The sequence below is a fragment of the Triturus cristatus genome, chromosome 4_1 (genome assembly GCF_964204655.1).
Source record: "Triturus cristatus chromosome 4_1, aTriCri1.1, whole genome shotgun sequence".
Classification (NCBI taxonomy): Eukaryota; Metazoa; Chordata; class Amphibia; order Caudata; family Salamandridae; genus Triturus; species Triturus cristatus.
In genome coordinates, this window is record NC_140585.1 from 493441031 (window position 1) to 493460741 (window position 19711).

The 19711-nt window shown below is 40.8% G+C and overlaps 1 protein-coding gene across 1 annotated transcript in view; it reads left to right on the plus strand.

Moving 5' to 3' along the window:
• The first annotated feature begins 884 nt into the window (after window positions 1-884).
• Window positions 885-19711, plus strand: part of IAPP (islet amyloid polypeptide) — a 49915-nt gene continuing 31088 nt past the window's right edge. Inside the window, exons 1-3 of the mRNA XM_085650574.1 lie at window positions 885-985; window positions 1343-1440; window positions 1577-1711. Of these exons, the coding sequence (XP_085506700.1) occupies window positions 1361-1440; window positions 1577-1711 (215 nt within the window). The 5' untranslated portion in view covers window positions 885-985; window positions 1343-1360. The remainder of the gene's footprint in view (window positions 986-1342; window positions 1441-1576; window positions 1712-19711) is intronic.

Consider the following 19711-nt stretch of genomic DNA (forward strand, 5'->3'; position numbering starts at 1 on the left):
CTAGGTTAACCTGTGTGTTTTTACTACATGTTCAAAGTTTAGAACAAAATCCCACACCTCTTCTTCCTGATAATAAGTTGATAGTTTAGGTGGCAGGTATAGCCAGATTAAAGTGACACCTAGAGCAAAACTAATAGACGGACACAATCAAATCAATCTGGTTCCTGAGCATAGATATTTCTTTCAAGATACAGTAACACGAAATTAATGAAAGGTGCTGTTCAGAAAACATAACAGCTCTGAATAATCTGCTCATACTCACTAATGCCAGGCACAGTTATAGTGGCGGGGATGCTTTCTTTAAACAGACCCAGTATTCTGAATGGAAGTTCATATTTCATCACAATATTTTTTTATTTACAGGCTTTCTCATGCTCATACAATATCGCAAGACATATCTTAAAATACGGTATTTTTTACTAGCGAGTAAACGCCATCATAATTTAGAACTTTACAAGTACGAAAAATAACTTATTTCTTCTGATTTCGTGTATATCTTCCTTACCTTTTCGTCTCCACCCAATTTTGATGCCATAAAGTAACAATGCAGTTTGACCCAGTTTTGCTGGTCATCAGAAAGTAATGTTGGCTGGCTTGGTATCGACTGACCTAGACTTAGCAAAACTCAAAAGTCTCCCTGGTGAGGAAATCCCCTCCTGCAGCCAGTGTCTGCGTGACAGTAACCACGACGTAGAGGCATCCTGCACCTGCTCGACTAATGTCTTCTGATGTGCTCATGTATTACGCACCCCGTCTCCTCTTTGGGGCGCTTTCTATCTATAGGAATGGAAATTAATGACAGCTTCTCTATGCTGCCTGACGTCAAAGATGAGACAGTTGCGAGGGCTGTATAAGAGCTGGGTGATGTGCCTGCTCTGGAGGGGGCACGGAGAGCGAATTCTGGACTCAGATGCAAGTGGAGGACGGCTGAACACATCATCCTTTGGCGCGAGCACTCAGCGCTTCAAATTCGTGGACGGCAGAGGTAAAACGCGTTGTGCTTTGTATTTCACTTCTTTCAAATAGAATATTTGATCATGTTAGACATAAACTGGGGTGTGTTACTTCTGGTATATACTGTTTTAAGCACCGTTTTCATCGGTAGCGCTGCTTACCGCACGCTTTGTAGGTGGCAGAAAAGAGACACCTGAAAAGTCTTGTTAAACACAATTCCAGGTGTCTTTTCGGGGTGGTGTCAGTTCCGGCAACACTGCTCGCCTGTGCTGGATGATGGCTGCAGTCAGAAGTCGTGTTACGCTTGCTGCTTAACATTGTCAGCGTTCAGTTCGCTGCTTTTGCGCTGTGCGAATCTCTATTTACTTTGGAGTTATTATTCTTTCAGCTAACTTGGAAAGAGAGGATGTGCCACCTGAGTCTGCCAGCTCTCCTAATTGCTCTGTCTGTCACTTTAAGCTGCCGGGAAGCTGCACCAATAGAGAGGTTGGTAATTAAAGAAAACTCTTTTTGAAAGCGTGAGCGAGTGAGTGTAGAAACGGATGCATCTTTGAGATAATGTGACACTGATGTGCTTCAATGTGGCATTTTACATTGCTGTGTTTTTTCTACTGTTGCTTAGGCTAGTTTCCGTGTCTGACGATCTGTCGGCTGGGACTTCAGACAGGGAAGGGTGGATATTGCCCGTTTTGACAAAAACCACACTGCTTGGGCTTAACAGAGCAGCGCCGCAACTAGACACTTCAAAGCTTAAAAGGTAATGGTGCTCGCTACCTCTATTACATTCAAAAGACAAATGGAAAGCGTTTTCAGCAGTAGATTGTCATTTTGTACTGTATACAATTATTACCTATTGTATCAGGTTTCTGCTCAGATGTAGTGTTCATTTTAGACATTCTATATATGATTCAAAATGAAAAAGTTAAACTCAGAGCTATAATCAATCAATTCAGAGCGTTTTGCGTTAAAAGTTAAAGCACCTTCTTCAGTTGAGTTAAACACGTTTCTTTGCATCTCATTTGATCTGCTTCCTTTTTCTGGTCTTGTCTGTTTGTATATGTTCTCTTTTTGGTTCTTGTCTTGTTTTTTTCATTTTTTAACATATGTTTTATTCCTTGCCCTTTTTCTTGATTTCCAACGTTTTCATTTCTTGGGTTGTCTATGTAAGTTTTCTTTCTTTCTTTCTTTCTTTCTTTCTTTCTTTCTTTCTTTCTTTCTTTCTTCTTGTTGTCTTTTTACTCCATTAGTTTTGTTCTTTCTGTTTTATTCTTTTTTCTCTGAAGTTTTTTTTCTCTCTTTTTTCCTTTCGATCTATTTTTCACTCCTTATTTTATTGATTTACTTCTGGCTTCTCTTAGCTTGTTTGGTTTCTTTTCCATGTCTTATTTCTTTCAACCTTTCCGCTATGAAGACATCCTTTCCTATTAGATGTTTCAATCTCTTGTTCTTTATCTTAATCTTGTTTCTATTTTCTATTTGATTCTTCTTTCTCTACTGCTTTAATTGTATTAATTTTTTTTTCTGTATTATACTCCCTTCTTTCCTCTCTTACCACTCGGAACAAAATGAAACATTAAATTTGTACTTCAGAAAAAGCATCACTTTTGTAGAACACATAAGTAACTTATGTGGAATTGTATTTTGTGGATACCAGGCTGCATCCTCTGTGAGGCAGGGCGCATGCACATGTTGTACTGGTGATAAACGTGATAGGGAATTTGAAGACTTGATGCTGTACCTCACCATCCTTACATTAAGCTATTTCAATGCCCTTTGCACTGACAAGCAAGAACAGTGTGGGTTAGACTATAGTGGTGGGTGTCTAAAAGATATCAAGTGTTGAGCTAGTAGAGTAAGCCAGGTAAGTAGTGCGTTTCTTTGTACGTTTCATGCTGAAACTTACAAGTATTCTGATTCACTAATACAAACGTTGGAAGACTCAAGCCAGCTGCTTTCTTCTGGTGTTGATTTGTTAAGCACACACACAAAATATCCCACCTAAAATGACAACGTGGTGGGATATGCTTTTGTTATCAGGTGTAACACCCCCTGCCTAGACGCATGGAAGGAAAGGATTCCTTTTCTTTAAATAACCCTCACACATTCTAATAGTGTAAATCTTCATCATCGGGTTCACCCTGACTCCTAAAGGTCAGGGTGGGCAAGACCATGTTCCAGGGTTAAAAAGAATATCAAGAGGGTATTAAGATTTAATGGTCTTATGACCCTATACCAACATGTTTCAGCCATATTCTGTGGTCCAGAAAGGTCCAGGGCTTTCATAAGGGTGATTTAGAATCACGTACCTGGTGTGTGTGTGTTATGCTGTGTCTAGTTCATCATACACAACAGATGCATGTAACTAACTGCATCTCGGGCAAAGTGTATACTTGCCCTCTTTGTTACTCATTTATTTTTTCTTTTTGAGTCCAACCCATTGGTGTTGAACTTATCGCCTCTCAGGAGAGTGTGGATACGGGGGATGCCCTGTAGTCATACTTTCAACAAGTGTCCGACCCTGTGGTCATTCCTGTTTGGGTCCACTGCTCTCTGCTTGTTCTTCATATTCTTTTTAACATTACCGACTATTCCACTAATAAAGGGACACCTTGGAGAAAGCCGGAGGATTTTTAATCTTTCAGCTCCCTGGTCTTTTTCTTTTAAGTGCTCGATGGAACATGGTCGAGCCCGCCCTGACCTTTAGGAGTCAGGTTGAACCCGATGATGAAGCATGACACTATTAGAGTGTGTGATGGTTATTTAGAGAAAAGGAATCAATTCCTTCCATGCCTCTAGGCAGGCAGTGTACCACCTGATAACAATAGCATAAAACACCACGTTGTAATTTTAGGCGGCATACTTTGTGTGTGTACAATATAGTCTGGGGGGACGTATCTTTCCTTTTTACTCTTCCATAAGGTGGAAGGACCTCTCTACCTTTTAGGCTCATGGAGAAGGAACTCCTATCCCCTCCTCCAAGCCTTCTTTAGATTGGTAGATTTAAGTACCTTTGAGTTGGTTAATAGTAATAACTGTAAATGACAGTGTTTCAAAAGTGCAAAAACTGTGGTAGCAAACAGTATAATGAAACATGTTATTATTATCAGACAGGAGGGAGATATAATGGACTAAGATCTTGAGCATATGTTTTCTGTGGGGCATAGATGGAAGAAGACACGCTCTACGTCATTTGTCAATCTGGGCAAAGAGTGCATTGATTTATTTGCAACATTACCATGTAAAGCATGCCCTGCGGAATTAGTAAAAATGTCTCACTATCAGAACAGTTAACAGGTGTTCAAGCATACATACCGATCCTAGTTTGGGTGAATACAATGCATATCTATAAAATCTAACTTCAGTACTACGTCTTTTATTGAATGTAGAATACGAAATATTTATATGACAATGTCGCAAATGATAAGGATATATATATATATCAGTAGCGGCCCGAGGAGGGAGTGCTGCGGGGTGGTGAGGTGGGGCAGACGGGGGATAGGCAGGGTGGGGGGTAGTAAACACCGGCATACGGATGAACGGAGGTAAGTAAACAATTGAATAAATACAATTAATTTCGTTGCATGCACTGCACATTTTGCGATGCAGCGCACGCAACGAAATTCATTTTATTTATTTAATTGTTTACTTACCTCCGTTCATCCGTATTCCGGTGTTTACTACCCCCCACCCCGCCTCACCACCCCCGCATCACTCCCTCCACGGGCCATAGATAGATAGATAGATAGATAGATAGATAGATAGATAGATAGATAGATAGATAGATAGATAGATAGATATATTTAATATTTAGCACTCAACATTTTAAAAGGATCACAAATAAAACAGTATGCAACAATAGTTACTGCACCATAAAAATCACAAGTTCAGCTTAGAAAATGTTTTAAATTTCAATTGCTTTCAGTATCCTAGTTTGATGCTAAACATGATGAGCTGATGACCACTTCTAAAGAGACATCGCCTTACAAGCACACTGTTAACATTTCAAATGGCCCGCATAGCCTTTCATTTTATTCCTAATGGCTGCATGCTGAGTAAAACATCCTGTATCCACCCCCAGGCATGTTCTAATAATAGTCCTCCGCTGTATAGATGCTTTGTCGATCAAAACTGCTTGACACACATTTTTTATCGAATACATTGCAAGACTAGTTGTCGAAAAATTCATGTCAGAAGTGAGCATCTTATTCTACGGAAATACGAATCAATTTCATCTAAACGCACATGTTCCTTATGTAACTGTGAGATGGTGAGCGATAAAATGGTTGGAGTAGTCTATGGCAAATGTAATTCTGGCAAAGGTTGGAAACAGCTACAGTTGTAGTCCAGAGGAATGACAATCAAGAGGACAATGTGCAAGTCACCAATTGGAAATATGTTTCTGAACCCCCATGCAGACAGGTCATCACACTGAAACAGTAGCGTGTAAAAGAGACATTTTTCTACATGTATTATACTTATAGCAGTTAACTCCGTGACATGCTGACAGCACTTGACACACATTTCTTAATAAGTGCCACTTTGCATGCAATTAAGTTGCAAAAGTGGGTGATAGCAGACTCAAAGGCCTTGTGAATGGCAAAATCATGGCGCTAAGTCAGCACATTTTAAAAATTGCTGTTAATAACACAACATGCATGCATGTCAATAGCTACCCATTGAAATCTAGTGCATGTGGAGCTGTGGTATGAGCCACCGAACAGTGAAATCCATTTGTGTTTTCATAATTTTCACGATAAGTTTTATGAGAATAATTTACAAGTAGCACATTTCAGTGGGATGCTTTTTGGTGATTGTGAAAAGGTACTGCTCTTGTACTGTTTGGGGGTTTAACAAGCCCGCCTCCCGTTGCTCCTGTATAATTTACACTCGATGCTCAAGGATCAAAGGAAGTCTCAGGTGCTCACGGATGACCCTCAGGGGCTATACCAAATGAGGTTCACGATGATACCCGTGAAATTAAAAAGAACACTCTATTCAGATCCATGAGCTGCAAACTTATCTCTTGAATGTTCACGAAAATACCCATAATGATAACGCCTCACTGGGTTTTGCCTTTGAGCTCCATCAAGGAGAGTCCATGCTCCTTGTCCCATTGTGTTTTTTCAGATCCATGATTCAGCGACAACTATGATCACTGGAGCCCAAAAGGAAAAATCAGTTTCACAGCATGATTTAAAATGTTGCACAGTGCCAGAGAGCATGTCCTGCAGTCCCACGCCAATTGCCAAATCGGCCATGGTGGACCATCATGTTAGGGGATAATCACACACCTTCTACATTACCTTGTATTCACAACAACACATGGCAAGGGATAGAGTAGAGTGCTCGGTTAAAACGTTGCCTCACACTAACATATTGCTTGATCACACAGAGATGCCCCTCTTCCTTATTTCATTTTGCAGTGTCTCAGACATGGAAATCTGGTGCAGATGTATTTAAAGTATCTCTTAATTGATAGACATTATTTATGTAAAGTTATAATTATTAGGTTATAAAAGAGAGTTAACATGGGAATGGATTATTCGTTGAGACTGGAAAGTTAAGACACAGAGGTTAAGAATCATTCAATGAGCAGTCAAACTGACCATAGCGTTTTGGCTGAACATTAACGTCCACAGAGGCGTGAGATTAAAAATATGTACAACTTAAAATTTAAAATACACTTGTTTTTCTTATTTTGTGAAAACATTTTGATTTAAAAAAGTATATGACATTTTTGAAAAAGTGAAAATTCCAATTAAATATTTCCAACTTGTCCAAGTATTTGGATCCTAGGCAGGTGAGCTCATCGATTGAATCTCACGTCCCTAATTTCTTAACTTTGTGAAAGCACAGGAACCAGTAAAAAGGGAATATAAAACTCAACATTTACATTTGTTTTTCAAGTTTGGATATTCATTGGTTGATGTTTTGAAAAACACATATGTAAGCATATCCAAAATTATTGGAACGGCCCATGACGCATTTCATCACACATGGGGCAGCTTTTAACTACATGTTTGAAAACCTGGTTAATTTCCAGTTCGGTGAAGCTACATAGGTGCAGTAGGTGAGTTGTATATCTTCTGACGAAGTTTGAGAGTTCAGGAAGCAATGCAATATGGTATTCAGTTTGAGAGAATACCAAACATGACATAACTGGATGAATTATTAATTGATACTTTGCAAAAAATGGGTCTAGAGCACAAACATTCTCCTGTAGTTGGCCATGAGTGAAAAAGTATTGAGGTGTCAAACAGCATACTTAGTACAATGAGGAGAGTTTAATTCAGTGGCATACGAGCAGTCACGTGTAGAGCTGTCCAACAACATATAATAACTCATAGTATACAGGTGCAATGGTAAATACTGCAAGCATTTAAGTAAAGTAGAGTGCAAATGATAATCAGTTTTACTCTTTTAGTGATCATGATAAAAATATGCTGTCCAACACATTTCAAGTAGAACTGGTAACAGGTGAGAAAGGATTTCTAAAAGGGATGGGAAGAGTGCATGTACAATGGAATTCCCTATGTTCTATGCCCCTTTTTGATTTTAGTAATTCCAGAATAAGAAATTAAAATGTGTTGGAAAACACTGGAGCCAAAACATCAAAGGGACTTTTGAGGCAGAAAATATATATCATCCAATAATTTTTCTTAAAAAATGATGTTGACTATTACTCTGTTTGATTCCACATTAACCTATTCAATACTTCAAACACTGCAATAATGTTCAGTTTTCCCTGCAAAAAAACTACCAAGTATGTTGGCAAAAAAGCTAATGATTCTCAGAGACACAAGTCAATTAGCTGAGAAAGCCTTCATTCTCCTCCTTCCTGCAGCCTTGCACCAACCTCAACTTCTTTTAGCTTCCATGAATCTACTCCTTTCCCCAGTTTGAATAATGCTGATCTATTTCAATAGTGATGTGCAGAGAAGTAGGCAGGATCAATGTGTGAATGGTACTATCTGCTTTGAAATCTAAGTGAAGTTAGAACTTGCTTCAAAGCATATGTAATATGTGCTAATTGAGTATTGTTTTACTTCTCAGTCCTAAATGTAGTTTTAAAGCTTATGCATGAATGTAAATGGAGGTATTTGGAAATGGCCTACACAACATAGGCAAAAAGACAGAAACATTTGTAGTAATGCATGTTATTCATTGTACTGATGAAACAATGTTTTGAGTAATGTGGAAATCACTCATTGATGTAATCTGTCTGCCTACACATCCTCACTCATTTAAGGTAATATTTCAGTCTTTTTCTTTAGTAATTCAAAGGTCATGATTCAATTGACATTGCTCGAGATAATTTCCATTTGTTTGCTCTTCTTTGACCCTGGAAGGCTCTAGTCTCTCTGCTCAATTTACCCACCACTCCTCTTATTTCCTCGCAACCTCCTATACGTTATTCACCTTTCCATTATTCTTTCATTTTCCCGCCACTCATCTTCCCCTCTCTCACCACACTGGTCGATAAACAAATGAATACTAAATAAATGTTGGCTATGTAGGCTTATTCAACCCTTAGATTTGTTAATTCTAATCCTAAAGCAGAGCATATCTTCCAAAATACCTTGAAATACATCCTCTCTCATCTTTTAATACAACCATCAGAGCTCACCTCTGGAGTTGTCTTTAATCCTTCATCTTCAAGGCTCTTTACTACCCGCTATGCTCAACTCCAGCTGCTACCTCAGTCATGTCCACTCCCTGTGGTTCCCTATTTGTTTATGTGTGCTTGAAGAATGCTGTCCAGTTGGAGTCACTGCCTCTAATTCCTCCCCTCCAAGCTCTAACCTCCCTACCTCACCTACTTTGACCTAATTAAAACTTCTTCTTCGGAGCAGCCAACACCATCCCTTACCTTCAGTCTCATGCGAGGCATTTTAAGAATCTAAAAGACTTACCAAAGTTCTTACTCACTACGCTGGAGAACGAAACACAGCAAAAAAACAATCTCTCACAAAGTATTTAGAATAGAAATCCCCATTGTTGAGACCAGCACTACAGTCCCAGTGACATACAGAAAAGTGTAGCTAGTTCTCATGAAAAGAGAAAAGATGCTTGGGTGTTCAACCTGTCCTTAAATGTCAATGGCACCCTTCCAAGCTCAACATCCTCTTCAAGGAAGTGAGATCATTATTCACAGACCTAAGATGCAAAATCAAAAATGAGATCTTATTGGCCAGCATATTGATTCTCCATCTCACATTTTACCACATTGAGCCTCCTCTAGACCTATGGTGCAAGCCAGAACTTACAGCAGCAAAGTACCACAACCTAGTACAACCATAAAAATTAGTTGTTGAAGAAAGGCATTGATGACATCATTAGAGACTATGATTTAACCTCAGTGGCAAACAGACCACTAGGGTGAACACCATCCATACAGTTGAGAGCAGAAGTAAAGGAAAAACATATTACAATGGGAAAGATATCCACCTAAATATCCTACTAGAGATAAAAAACTCTAGCAATGAACATTTCTAGAGCTACACATTTATCCCTCACGTGCTTCCTGTGTAGCATCAGATAAAGGTAAACTCAGATTAGAAATCACAGAACCTATACCCACATACAACTCAGATCAAATCTTCTTCTTTGAAGCCTCTTTGAATGAATCCTTTCAACCAGCGCTAGGCTCATTTGATGCATCGGACGAAACTATGATTCCAATGGATAGAATAGGGAAAGCAGGTGGTGGATCGCAGCAATTGACAACATCTCCATAAATTGTGTGAAAAATGACCAATTTTCTACCTGCTAATGTATTTTGATAGAAATAATAATGACTGCTCAAGGTAAGATCCCTTCCACTTACCATCCACCTGCTGATTGTGTTGAATTTGTTGAACAATTTAAGGCACTCCTCATGAAATACTTAATCAACTCAGATTACAACATTTTTCTAGGGGACTTCAACCTTCTGTGGGGAGACAAAAAAAGAAATTGTGGTACCATGTTAATCCTCATTCTTAGTCAATAATGAGCTCCTTCAATTAAGTGCAACCCCCTCCTTCACTTAAGTGTAACCCCACCACACAAAAATGGCTCCACCCTGGGTCTTCTCATGACAAAAGAAGGAAGACTATTATCTAACCCCCAGTGCCGGTAGACTGGGTTGATGACTTCATCATGTTTCTCTCCACTGCCCAAAAATTGTAACCAGTGGGCAGCCCAAAAGACCCAGGCTGTGGCAGCGAGGAAACTCGTAAAATGATTGGTGACACCGCGGCGGTCTCACCAAGCATATTGCTGCCTCAAGCCCGCCACTCCACTACCAGGGAACATCGGTTCCCTGACAGCTGCAGTGGTCTGACTACTCTAGTTGTAATAGGGCAGTCGGAGCGGTGGTGGCTGGACTGCCACTGCCACCCCACATGTCTGGCAGTCCTCGGACGAAAAGACTTGTAATTTGGCCCTATGTGTCTGAAGTATCACACATAATACTACTCTACCCAGCACAGCAGGAAGTGAATGAACTTAATTCACTAAAATAAAAGCATGAAATTAGCTCCCCTCTTACACTCCACTGGATCAATTTGATTAATATATTACCTACAAAAACCTGGGGTAGACTCCACAGATCTAAATAACTTTCACACAGTCTGTAATTTTCTCTTCCTTGCTAAAGTCCTTGAGGGCTGCATGAATACTCAGTACAAATGCTTTATTGCAACAACAAAAAAATGACTTGCTTGGTTAGCTTCACTCAGGTTTTAGGTCAATCTTGGTGCTTTAAGATAGTCCAGCAATCTAAGAGAAAGTGTGAAATCATGCCCCTCTCGTGAAAATCTTAAAACACAGATTGGAACTGAATGGTGCAATTCTCATTTGTTTCTGTTTCCTTTTCATACTTGAAATACAAGTGTCAATAAACCAAAATGGACAACTTTATCCCCAATCCTGTGGCACGCCAAGATTCTCTCCTCTCCATTAAATTCTTCTGGTAATACATTTATAGCCTCTGGTCTCAAGAGCTCGAATATCTCATATCTCATGTATGCAGGTATACTCTGCACTACCCTAAAGATGTTGAACTGATGTTCAAACTTTCTTGAGGAAACTCAGGCCTTGATGTCACATTCAGCATCTAAAGTTTAACTTTCTTAATTCATAATTGATCTAGATGTTAAACAATAACAGCCTTTTCAAGATTGAAATGTGGCTCTATTCAATTTTGATGTTAAACTGCAAGTCTTTATTAGCAGTGTGCACCAAAACCTTTCACTTCTCCCTAAACAAAAACAGCAAGGACCCATCTGCAAAATGGCAGATGAGGCCCCATTTGAATTTAAGCTCCTCACTGGAATTACATTATTTAACTGTATGCAGATTTAAGACAGTAATCCTATCTGTTTTTACTGTCAAAATTGGTCTATGGAAACCCTCTACTTCTGAATTTCCCAATTGTATCTAACTCCTGTCGGAAGAGCAGCTGATACCTTGATCACAGGCCAAAGAAAATTCAATCAAATTGGTCTATTCTGTTGTCTCTGAGGTGACCCCCATGAAAGTGAGAAGCGGCTTTAAAAGGCTTGCATCATACATAAAACCATGTGTTTGTGTTTGTTAACCTCTGCTACCTTGCGCAAAAACTAAACTAGTCATTATCTCTGGTGTATTCCTCATTCAGAGAAGGGAGAACCATCTCCTTGGAACACCAGGATTTTAGAAAGCAAAAATTCTAAAATAATCCTTTTCAGCAAGTGAACGTAGGATCTGGATCTCCATCCTCCAAAACTTTGAATAATATGATTATTTTAAAAAACAGCTGAAAACCTCCTATTTCAGCACCGCTTCCTATTTCGGAAGGCCTTTTGCTCGTCGCTGTATGTATCAGAATGGGTACTTCATTTGACAATTATGTTACATTTTTTATTGTTTGTACGAAACTGCTTTTCATTCATTCATTCAGAAAGTCTTTATTTATGATTATTCATCTTAAAAGACATGCTATACAAAGCAATTTAGAATACAACGATCAAGATTAATAACATCATATTTACAATATAATAACACAATTCATTAAAATATAAAATGGTCATAAAATCAGCTTATAAGTAAAATGGAAGGAAGCTATGTTGATCTACGATCCTCCGCTCCTTTCCCTGATAGCCCAAGACCAACTAAGGAATTTGGCTACTCCAATGATGATTAAGTCTTTGTTGCCAATTTTTAACAACCTTTTAGCAATCAGGGCAGAGCCTGTGCCCAGTGAGCAACACAAAGGTTTAAGCCATGTGTTTCTAGGTTATTGATAAGCTGGGCAAACGTAGAGGAGGTGGCTTATATTTTCAGTATGTTCAGGGCAGAACGGACACCTGTCTCCCAATGCCTGTTTTCCATTTTCTGGTAAAATCCCTTAAAGGGAGCGTTTCCACCCTGAACTGGTGAAACAGCCTACGATCTCTAGGCTTGGTAATCAAGTCCCAATAAGCTTCAAGAGAAGGTTCGTCTTTAAAGTCCAAAAAGGCTCTGGTCAAAGGAGAGTCCAGTAGTGTGGTATGCCTTCTTGATTTGGCCAAACACCAGAAAGCCACTCTTAAATCTGTTTTTGTTGGGATAACAGTAGATTCCGGGGAAAACCAGAGGTCTCTCATGCCCATGTCAATAAGGAGGTTTTTAATGGTTTTTAGCCATGAAATCTTATTATAATAGTCCAACCCCCTTACTTCAAGAAGGGCCTTGGAAAAGTGGACTAATTCCTGGTTAGACCACAACCTTCTCCAGAAATACAACATTTTTAGCTTAACAACATCCTCAATGGGATTACAGCCAAGATCAAACAGTAGGGGAATTCGTGGGGTCGATTGTGGGAGGCCTACTAGTGATCTAAAAAATTTATTCTGGGCCAGTATTAGGTCGGACAAATTACAATTCCCCCAGATTTCTGCACCATAAAGAACGGCTGGAGCTATTTTCGTTGAGTATAACTTGATTACTGGGGCTATAGGTTTGCTGAGAGATAACCTGTGTTCTCTTAATAGAGCTCCCGCCAGCTGTGAATGTTTCAAGGCCAAGAGCTTCATCTGGGGGGCCCAGCTCATTTTTTCGCCAATGGTAATGCCCAAGTATGTAAAGACCTTGGCCTGTTCTAGTGGCTTCCCCCCCCATAGAGACTTTTGCCGAAACATCACCTGTCCCATGAAGGACCATAAATTTAGTTTTGTCCACATTAATCTCTAACTCATGTTCGCTGCAAAAAGCCTCAAAACGAGATAACGCCCATTGTAATCCCTGACGAGTTTTGGATAATATCAGGGTGTCATCAGCGAACATGAGTAGAGGTACCCTTTGTCCATCCAATTTTGGTGCGTCCGTGGGGTGGTCCTCAAAGTAGTGTACTACCCCATTGATAAACAGCGAAAACAGTGTAGGGGCCAGGACACACCCCTGCCGGACTCCCTTCTCGACCTTAAATCTTTTAGTGACTTCGCCTGGTTTCCCCCACCGGACCTGGGCATAATTGGAACTGTGGAGCTTAACCACAAAGTCAACTAACTCCCTGGGCATCCCTAGCCTTAATAAAACTTCCCATAATTTTAGTCTTGGGACAAGATCGAATGCGGATTTTAAGTCCACAAAAGCTGCAAAAATGAGGCCCTTACCCAACAGGACCTCCTTCCAGTAAATTAAAACAAATTTAAAAACCTGATCCAATGTCCCCATGCGTGCCCGGAACCCAACTTGGAGAATAGATAAAATCTTGTTATCATCAATCCAGCTATGTATTCTACCTAAAATGACACGAGCAATGATTTTTTGCAATGCGTCAATAAGACTAATTGGCCTGTAATTCCCTGGTGCAGCGCGGTCTCCTTTTTTAAAGATCGGTATTATTTCGGCGCCGGACCAGGATTCGGGGAAGGGAGTTCCCCCAGCCAGGGAATTCATTAGGTTAGTAATATAGGGGACCCAAAGATCGTTATCCTGTCTAAACAGGTCTGCTGGAATGCAGTCTGGGCCGGGGGCTTTGCCACTTGGTATGTTTTTCAGAACCGCTTCAATCTCCTTGGTGCTAAATCTTAATGGGACCTCTATATTTATTTGTAGGATAGCGGGACTAGGGGTTCGTACTGGGCCCTGTTGATATTGTGCCTCGAAATGGGCAACCCAGCAATCTGGTTCCACATTATTGTTTGGGACTAGAGGCCTTCGTCCATCTCCCCTCCTTATTAGGTCCCAAAAATGGGACATGTTCCTGCCTTTACAGGCTTCCAGCAGGTCCTTCCAGCGACCCTCATCCCACTCTTTTTTTGCTTGTTTTAGAGTGGATTTATACTTTATCCGTGCCTGCTTAATCAGTGCATAGGACCTAGATTTGATTGCAGACAAGAGGGCTTTATGGGTGGACCTACAGTGAACGTTATACCATGTAATGGGCTTGTGTTTCTTATTACTCCCCATGGGTTTTGTGTTAATAAAGTAGATCTTAAGCCTATTTATAAGGTCCGAGTGGATCTGTGGCAATTTGTCATTGAGGGACTCTTGTGTGTTACAGGTGTTTATTTCACCCAATGCACTTGTTATCAAAGCCCTAACTCCTAGCACCTTGGACTCGTCCAGTGCCACCTTATCCCATTTGACCCGCCTAAAGTCATTACCAATTATTAATGGGACACCACTTTTTGTTGGATTCTCTCTAATCTGTTGTGCGTATTGTGGTAAATAAAATATACCGGACTGAATTTCATACGGGATCTTAAATAAAGTAAAATAGCTCAAAATAACAAGAGGCAGAATCCGTGGTATAAGAGGTTTTCTAATGGGCTTTATTCCATTCAAAATGGCCGACTCGAGTCGCGGCCTTCAGGTTCCGTCACCACGAGGGTTCAGGAAGTGAAGTACAATAATTCATTGACAGACATGTATTTTTATAATAAGTGCATTACAATGAAACGAATGTAAAAGGCGTAACATTTGATAAGAAAAATGACGTGACAGTGACATAATCGAAACTAGGCGTAACAAGGAATAAAAGAAACATGATTGGTTTGCATTATCAGACATAGGTGGATCTATAAGATAATACTTGGCATAGATGCGCGCGCAGCAGCATGACGTGTAATTGACGTGCAACTAGGGGGTGAAGGGGACTTGACATTTAGCTCTACATGTGGAGACGAGAAGTCTGGGGGGTCAAGTCAACCTAATCCCAAATCATATCTACCATCCTATGTTTGGAGAACTATGTTATCCACAAGGAAGGACTCTCGGACAGAATCTATTCTATACTAACTGTGTGTGCGTGTACAAGCGTCTAAGTGTCTATATGAGATGCGAGGGGCAGAAAACTTTCCATGGCAGCAGGACTATGAATCACTTGCAGGAGGACGGAAAGGCTGAGTCCTTGCTTGTGAGCTAAAGGAAATGTTTACCTAAATCACTTGACAGGAATGCATCGGCTAAAGAGCAAAATAGATAATTCGAAGGTGAAATACAGCTTCTTGGCAGGCATGCGAAAACTGGCCGAGGCAGGCACCGTTAGCTGCACAGGGAGTAGGACAAAGTTCATGGATACAGATGCGAGCTCAAGCTGAAGCTGTCAAAGACAGAGAGCAGGGAAAGGCTTTGAGGACAGAATCGGGCCTACTTGCCTGAACTGTAAAAATGGAGTAACTTAGCCATATAAAGTCGGTGGCCTTTCATACCTAGGAATCGAATATCCAGCCCATCAATGGCGGATCTGACAGAGAACATGTCGACGGTAGACACACATATGTTTGCGTCTTAGAAACTGGAACTGGAGGGAACATACATGTACTTGTAACATGCATATAGAACCGTTGGGGTCCAAGATAGGGGACATAACTGATCAGGAAAATCCACATTTCCACATTCCCTCCTTGTCCCCTTCTTGCCCTTCACGAGACATCAATCTTCATCATTCCATTGATTTGCTCATGGAGCATCATTTCTTCTTCCTTCCGGCATTCTGAACGAGAACTGTGATGTGGAATGCATGATGTGGCACACAGACCACAAATCGCTGGTCCACATTGTAGGCATAAACAACAACTGAAGAGCATAAGAAGGCCAATACCTAGGAAGGATAGAACTCTCCATCCCCAGGCTGATATCACACTCCAAAACCACCCGGACCACGTCCAAGTGCCTGGATTCTCGTGTATCTGGCTTACAATCTTATGAAGGCGTGTTATAGCTTTATATACAGATGGCGAATTTTCTGGTATGAATATGCAGCAGCTGGATCCGATGACCCTGCAAGCTCCGCCCCTATCGGCCAGGATGACGTCAAGGACAAGACGATTCTGGAGAACAACAATTCTCATCACTGATTGTTCCTCTGTCAGATTGCCTAGGGCGGCTATAGTCTCGTTTACTACAGCTTCAAGAGTCTTGGTGAGTCTGCGTATCAGCTTACTATTTGATATTGTACCTATATAGGGAAAGATACCTTTATTGAAATCTACATACTTGTCCCATGCTGTCTCAGTATAATCGACAACTGGGAGATCTCTTTGCTCTCTATTGTGTACTAAATGAACATTTCGATAATAATCAGGGGGAGCTAGGAAAACAGGTGGCAAAAGGAATGCTATGTAACAGGTACCATCCCAATCTAGAGGCAGACGCATATATGCCGTCTGACCACATATGAAGTAAGAATGGCGAGAAGCTCTAAATGAAGATTTACCTTGATCACTATATTCTACTGTAGTAACGCATTGGCTATGGCCCATATGTATGGAACCAACTTTTCTTACACATAATTCACCCTTAACTGGAAATACTGACATAGTGGGCAGAATTAGTTCAACTTCGGATTTGACATTCAGAATCATAAGATTAGGCGTAAAATTACCTAATTTATACACTTCATTTTCTAAATCAGTTCCTGTTCTACTGGGGTGACCCTCCTTATTAGGGTGACAGACTTTGAATAAAACTAGATTCAGATTTCCCCATATCCAATGTTGTTGATAAACTGCTGTGTCTGGGTCTATGGAATTTAATAAACTAAACCATGCTCCACAGGAGCCATTGTGTGTGAACGGATGTGGAAAGAAAGGCAGAACTCCTTTGTTATTCTGATAGGGAGGAAGTCGGCCACACACCCAACAATTGGTGGCATTACTAGTCTGATGGGAATGATGTAACATACTAATGAATGTGTTATTACGCAGCGCAAGTCTATAGGACAACTCATGTGGGGGTAGGTCACTAAAAGAATGTTCATCAGTTATATTGAAAGCAAGTTTAGAAACAGGATAATACATATGCAACAATATACTTGCAGTAACTATTAAAAAACTCAAGAAAAACAAAATTAATAAAGTCACAATACAGTGGCTACGCAGTGATTTATAATAAGCATGTCGTTTCATTATGATTCTGGACTCTACATGATTCAGACCTAAGGGATACATGTCGGGACAGATTCAACCGCTTCACCTTGGAGAGGACTTAAACAATCAAATCGTCCGACAGTTTAGATCTGGACCTGAGTTTCTGTTTATAGAGTTCGGTGCTACTGGCCTCAGCCAAAGGTAGCTTTGAGTCAATGGGGGAAGACACACGGGAAGTACTGTCTGTGTCAGGAGGAAGTCCATTAAATTTTTTTATATGGGTGGAATGCACCCATCCTTTTCTTCCTTCGATCTTCACAGCTGTTCTGGTCGTCAGCAGGACCAACTTAGGAAGCCTCCACCTTGGCTCCAGTTGGGTTTTCCGATCAAAATTCCTGACGAGAACATAATCACCGGGAATTACATCATGAGGTTTCACCTCGGTGTTGTCGGGAAAAGCTGCGACTACCTGTGAACGACAAGATTGTAGTGCAGACATCAAGGAAGCCAGGTAATCTGTCAGCATATTACAGTCAACATCAGTTATTTTACGGGGTATAGGCGTCCCCCACATATTCGGTGGCCTACCAAAGATCACCTCATAAGGCGATAGCCCTGTTCGAGAGTGTGCTACCATCCTCATGTAGAATAGCGCAACTGGTAAGGCTACTATCCAGTCCACACCTTTTTCCTGACATATTTTAGACAATCTGATTTTTAAAAGTTGATTATGTCGTTCCACGAGACCTGCTGCCTCGGGGTGTCGGACACAGTGGAATTTCCACTGATATCCCAACAAAAGTGAGACATATTTCATTAATTCGGATGAGAAAGGCTGACCGTTATCTGAATATACAACACGTGGTAAACCGTACCGTGGGAAGAATTCTCGAACTAGCTGCTTGGCAGTAGTCGAGGCAGTGTAATCTGATACGGGATACGCCTCTGTCCAACGGGAGAGAGCGCAGACAACTACGAGAACATATTTGAATCCTCGACAACGTTCCATCTGAATATAATCCATCTGGAGGACTTCAAAAGGATGGTCAGGAGGCTGAAATCCACCCTGCTCTACGGGAACACTCTTTCCTGGATTAAACTGACAACATATCATACAGGTACGAACTTTTTGTTTAGCTGCTGCTCGTAAATGTTTATTGAACCAAATGTGCTGAATGCTGTCTAGCATAGCCTTCTCTCCTAAATGTGCTGGACTGTGAACTGTAGCTATAATGGCTTGAACCATGGAATCAGGGAGAAACCATACAGATTTCTCCTTCGTCATCCATCCTTGATCTGTCTGGATCCCTCCTAGTTCAGTCCACTTCTTTATTTCTTCTGCTGTGGCATGTGTCTGTATGTCAATTACGTCAAGTGCGGGATCCTTAATTGTCATACACTGTGTTGGTGTCTGAACTATTGGCTTTGTCATGTCTAATGTGCGATTCTGAGCAGTCTGTTTAGCTGTTTTGTCAGCTAAATCATTGCCTTGAGAAATGGTATCAGTAACCTTCGTGTGTGCTTTACATTTCATAATCGATATAGCAGTGGGTAGATGTATTGCGTCTAACAAAGCATGAATGAGGGGTCCGTGCTGAATGTGGGCACCATGGGAGGTTAAATAACCTCTCTCTCGCCACAGCACGCCGAAGTCGTGTACAACTCCGAATGCATAACGTGAGTCAGTGTATACATTAACTTTCTTATTTGTGGCTTGAATACAGGCCTGTGTTAGAGCAATAAGTTCTGCTGCTTGGGCTGACAATGTATCTATACAATTTGTTTCAATAACTTCAGTGTCTGTTGTGACTGCATATGCGGCCACTAAATCTCCTGTACTTGTTCTCATGCACGATCCGTCTACATACAACGTCAGGTCTGGATCTAACAATGGAACGTCTGTCAAGTCTTGTCTAGGTTTCGTCTTTATTTCAATGATTTCAACACAATCATGAGCTAGTGGGTCTGTTCCAATTACAGGTAATAGTGTAGCAGGATTCAATGTATTACACCGTCGGATCTCTATGTGTGGTTGAAACAATGTCAGTTCATAACCGGTAAGTCTTGCTATGGTCAAGTGTTGTGTTTGTGTTCGGTTCACAAGAACCTCTACTGCATGTGGTACTTGTACTGTCAATGGGTGTCCTAATACTATGGCATCGCTTTGTCTGATTGCTAAAGCTGTCGCTGCCACTGATTTCAGGCATGCAGGCAAAGCCTGAGCTACGGGATCTAATGTACTGGAAAAATAAGCACATGGCTTGCGTGATCCTGCTTGATCCTGAGTGAGTACTGACAAGGCAGTACCTTCGCGTTCTGTAACAAAGAGTGTAAAAGGTTTGCTATAACATGGTGTTGCTAAAACAGGTGCTTGACATAAAGCTTTCTTTAGGCTTTCAAAAGCTTGTGTATGTTCCTGAGTCCAAGGGAGAACAGTC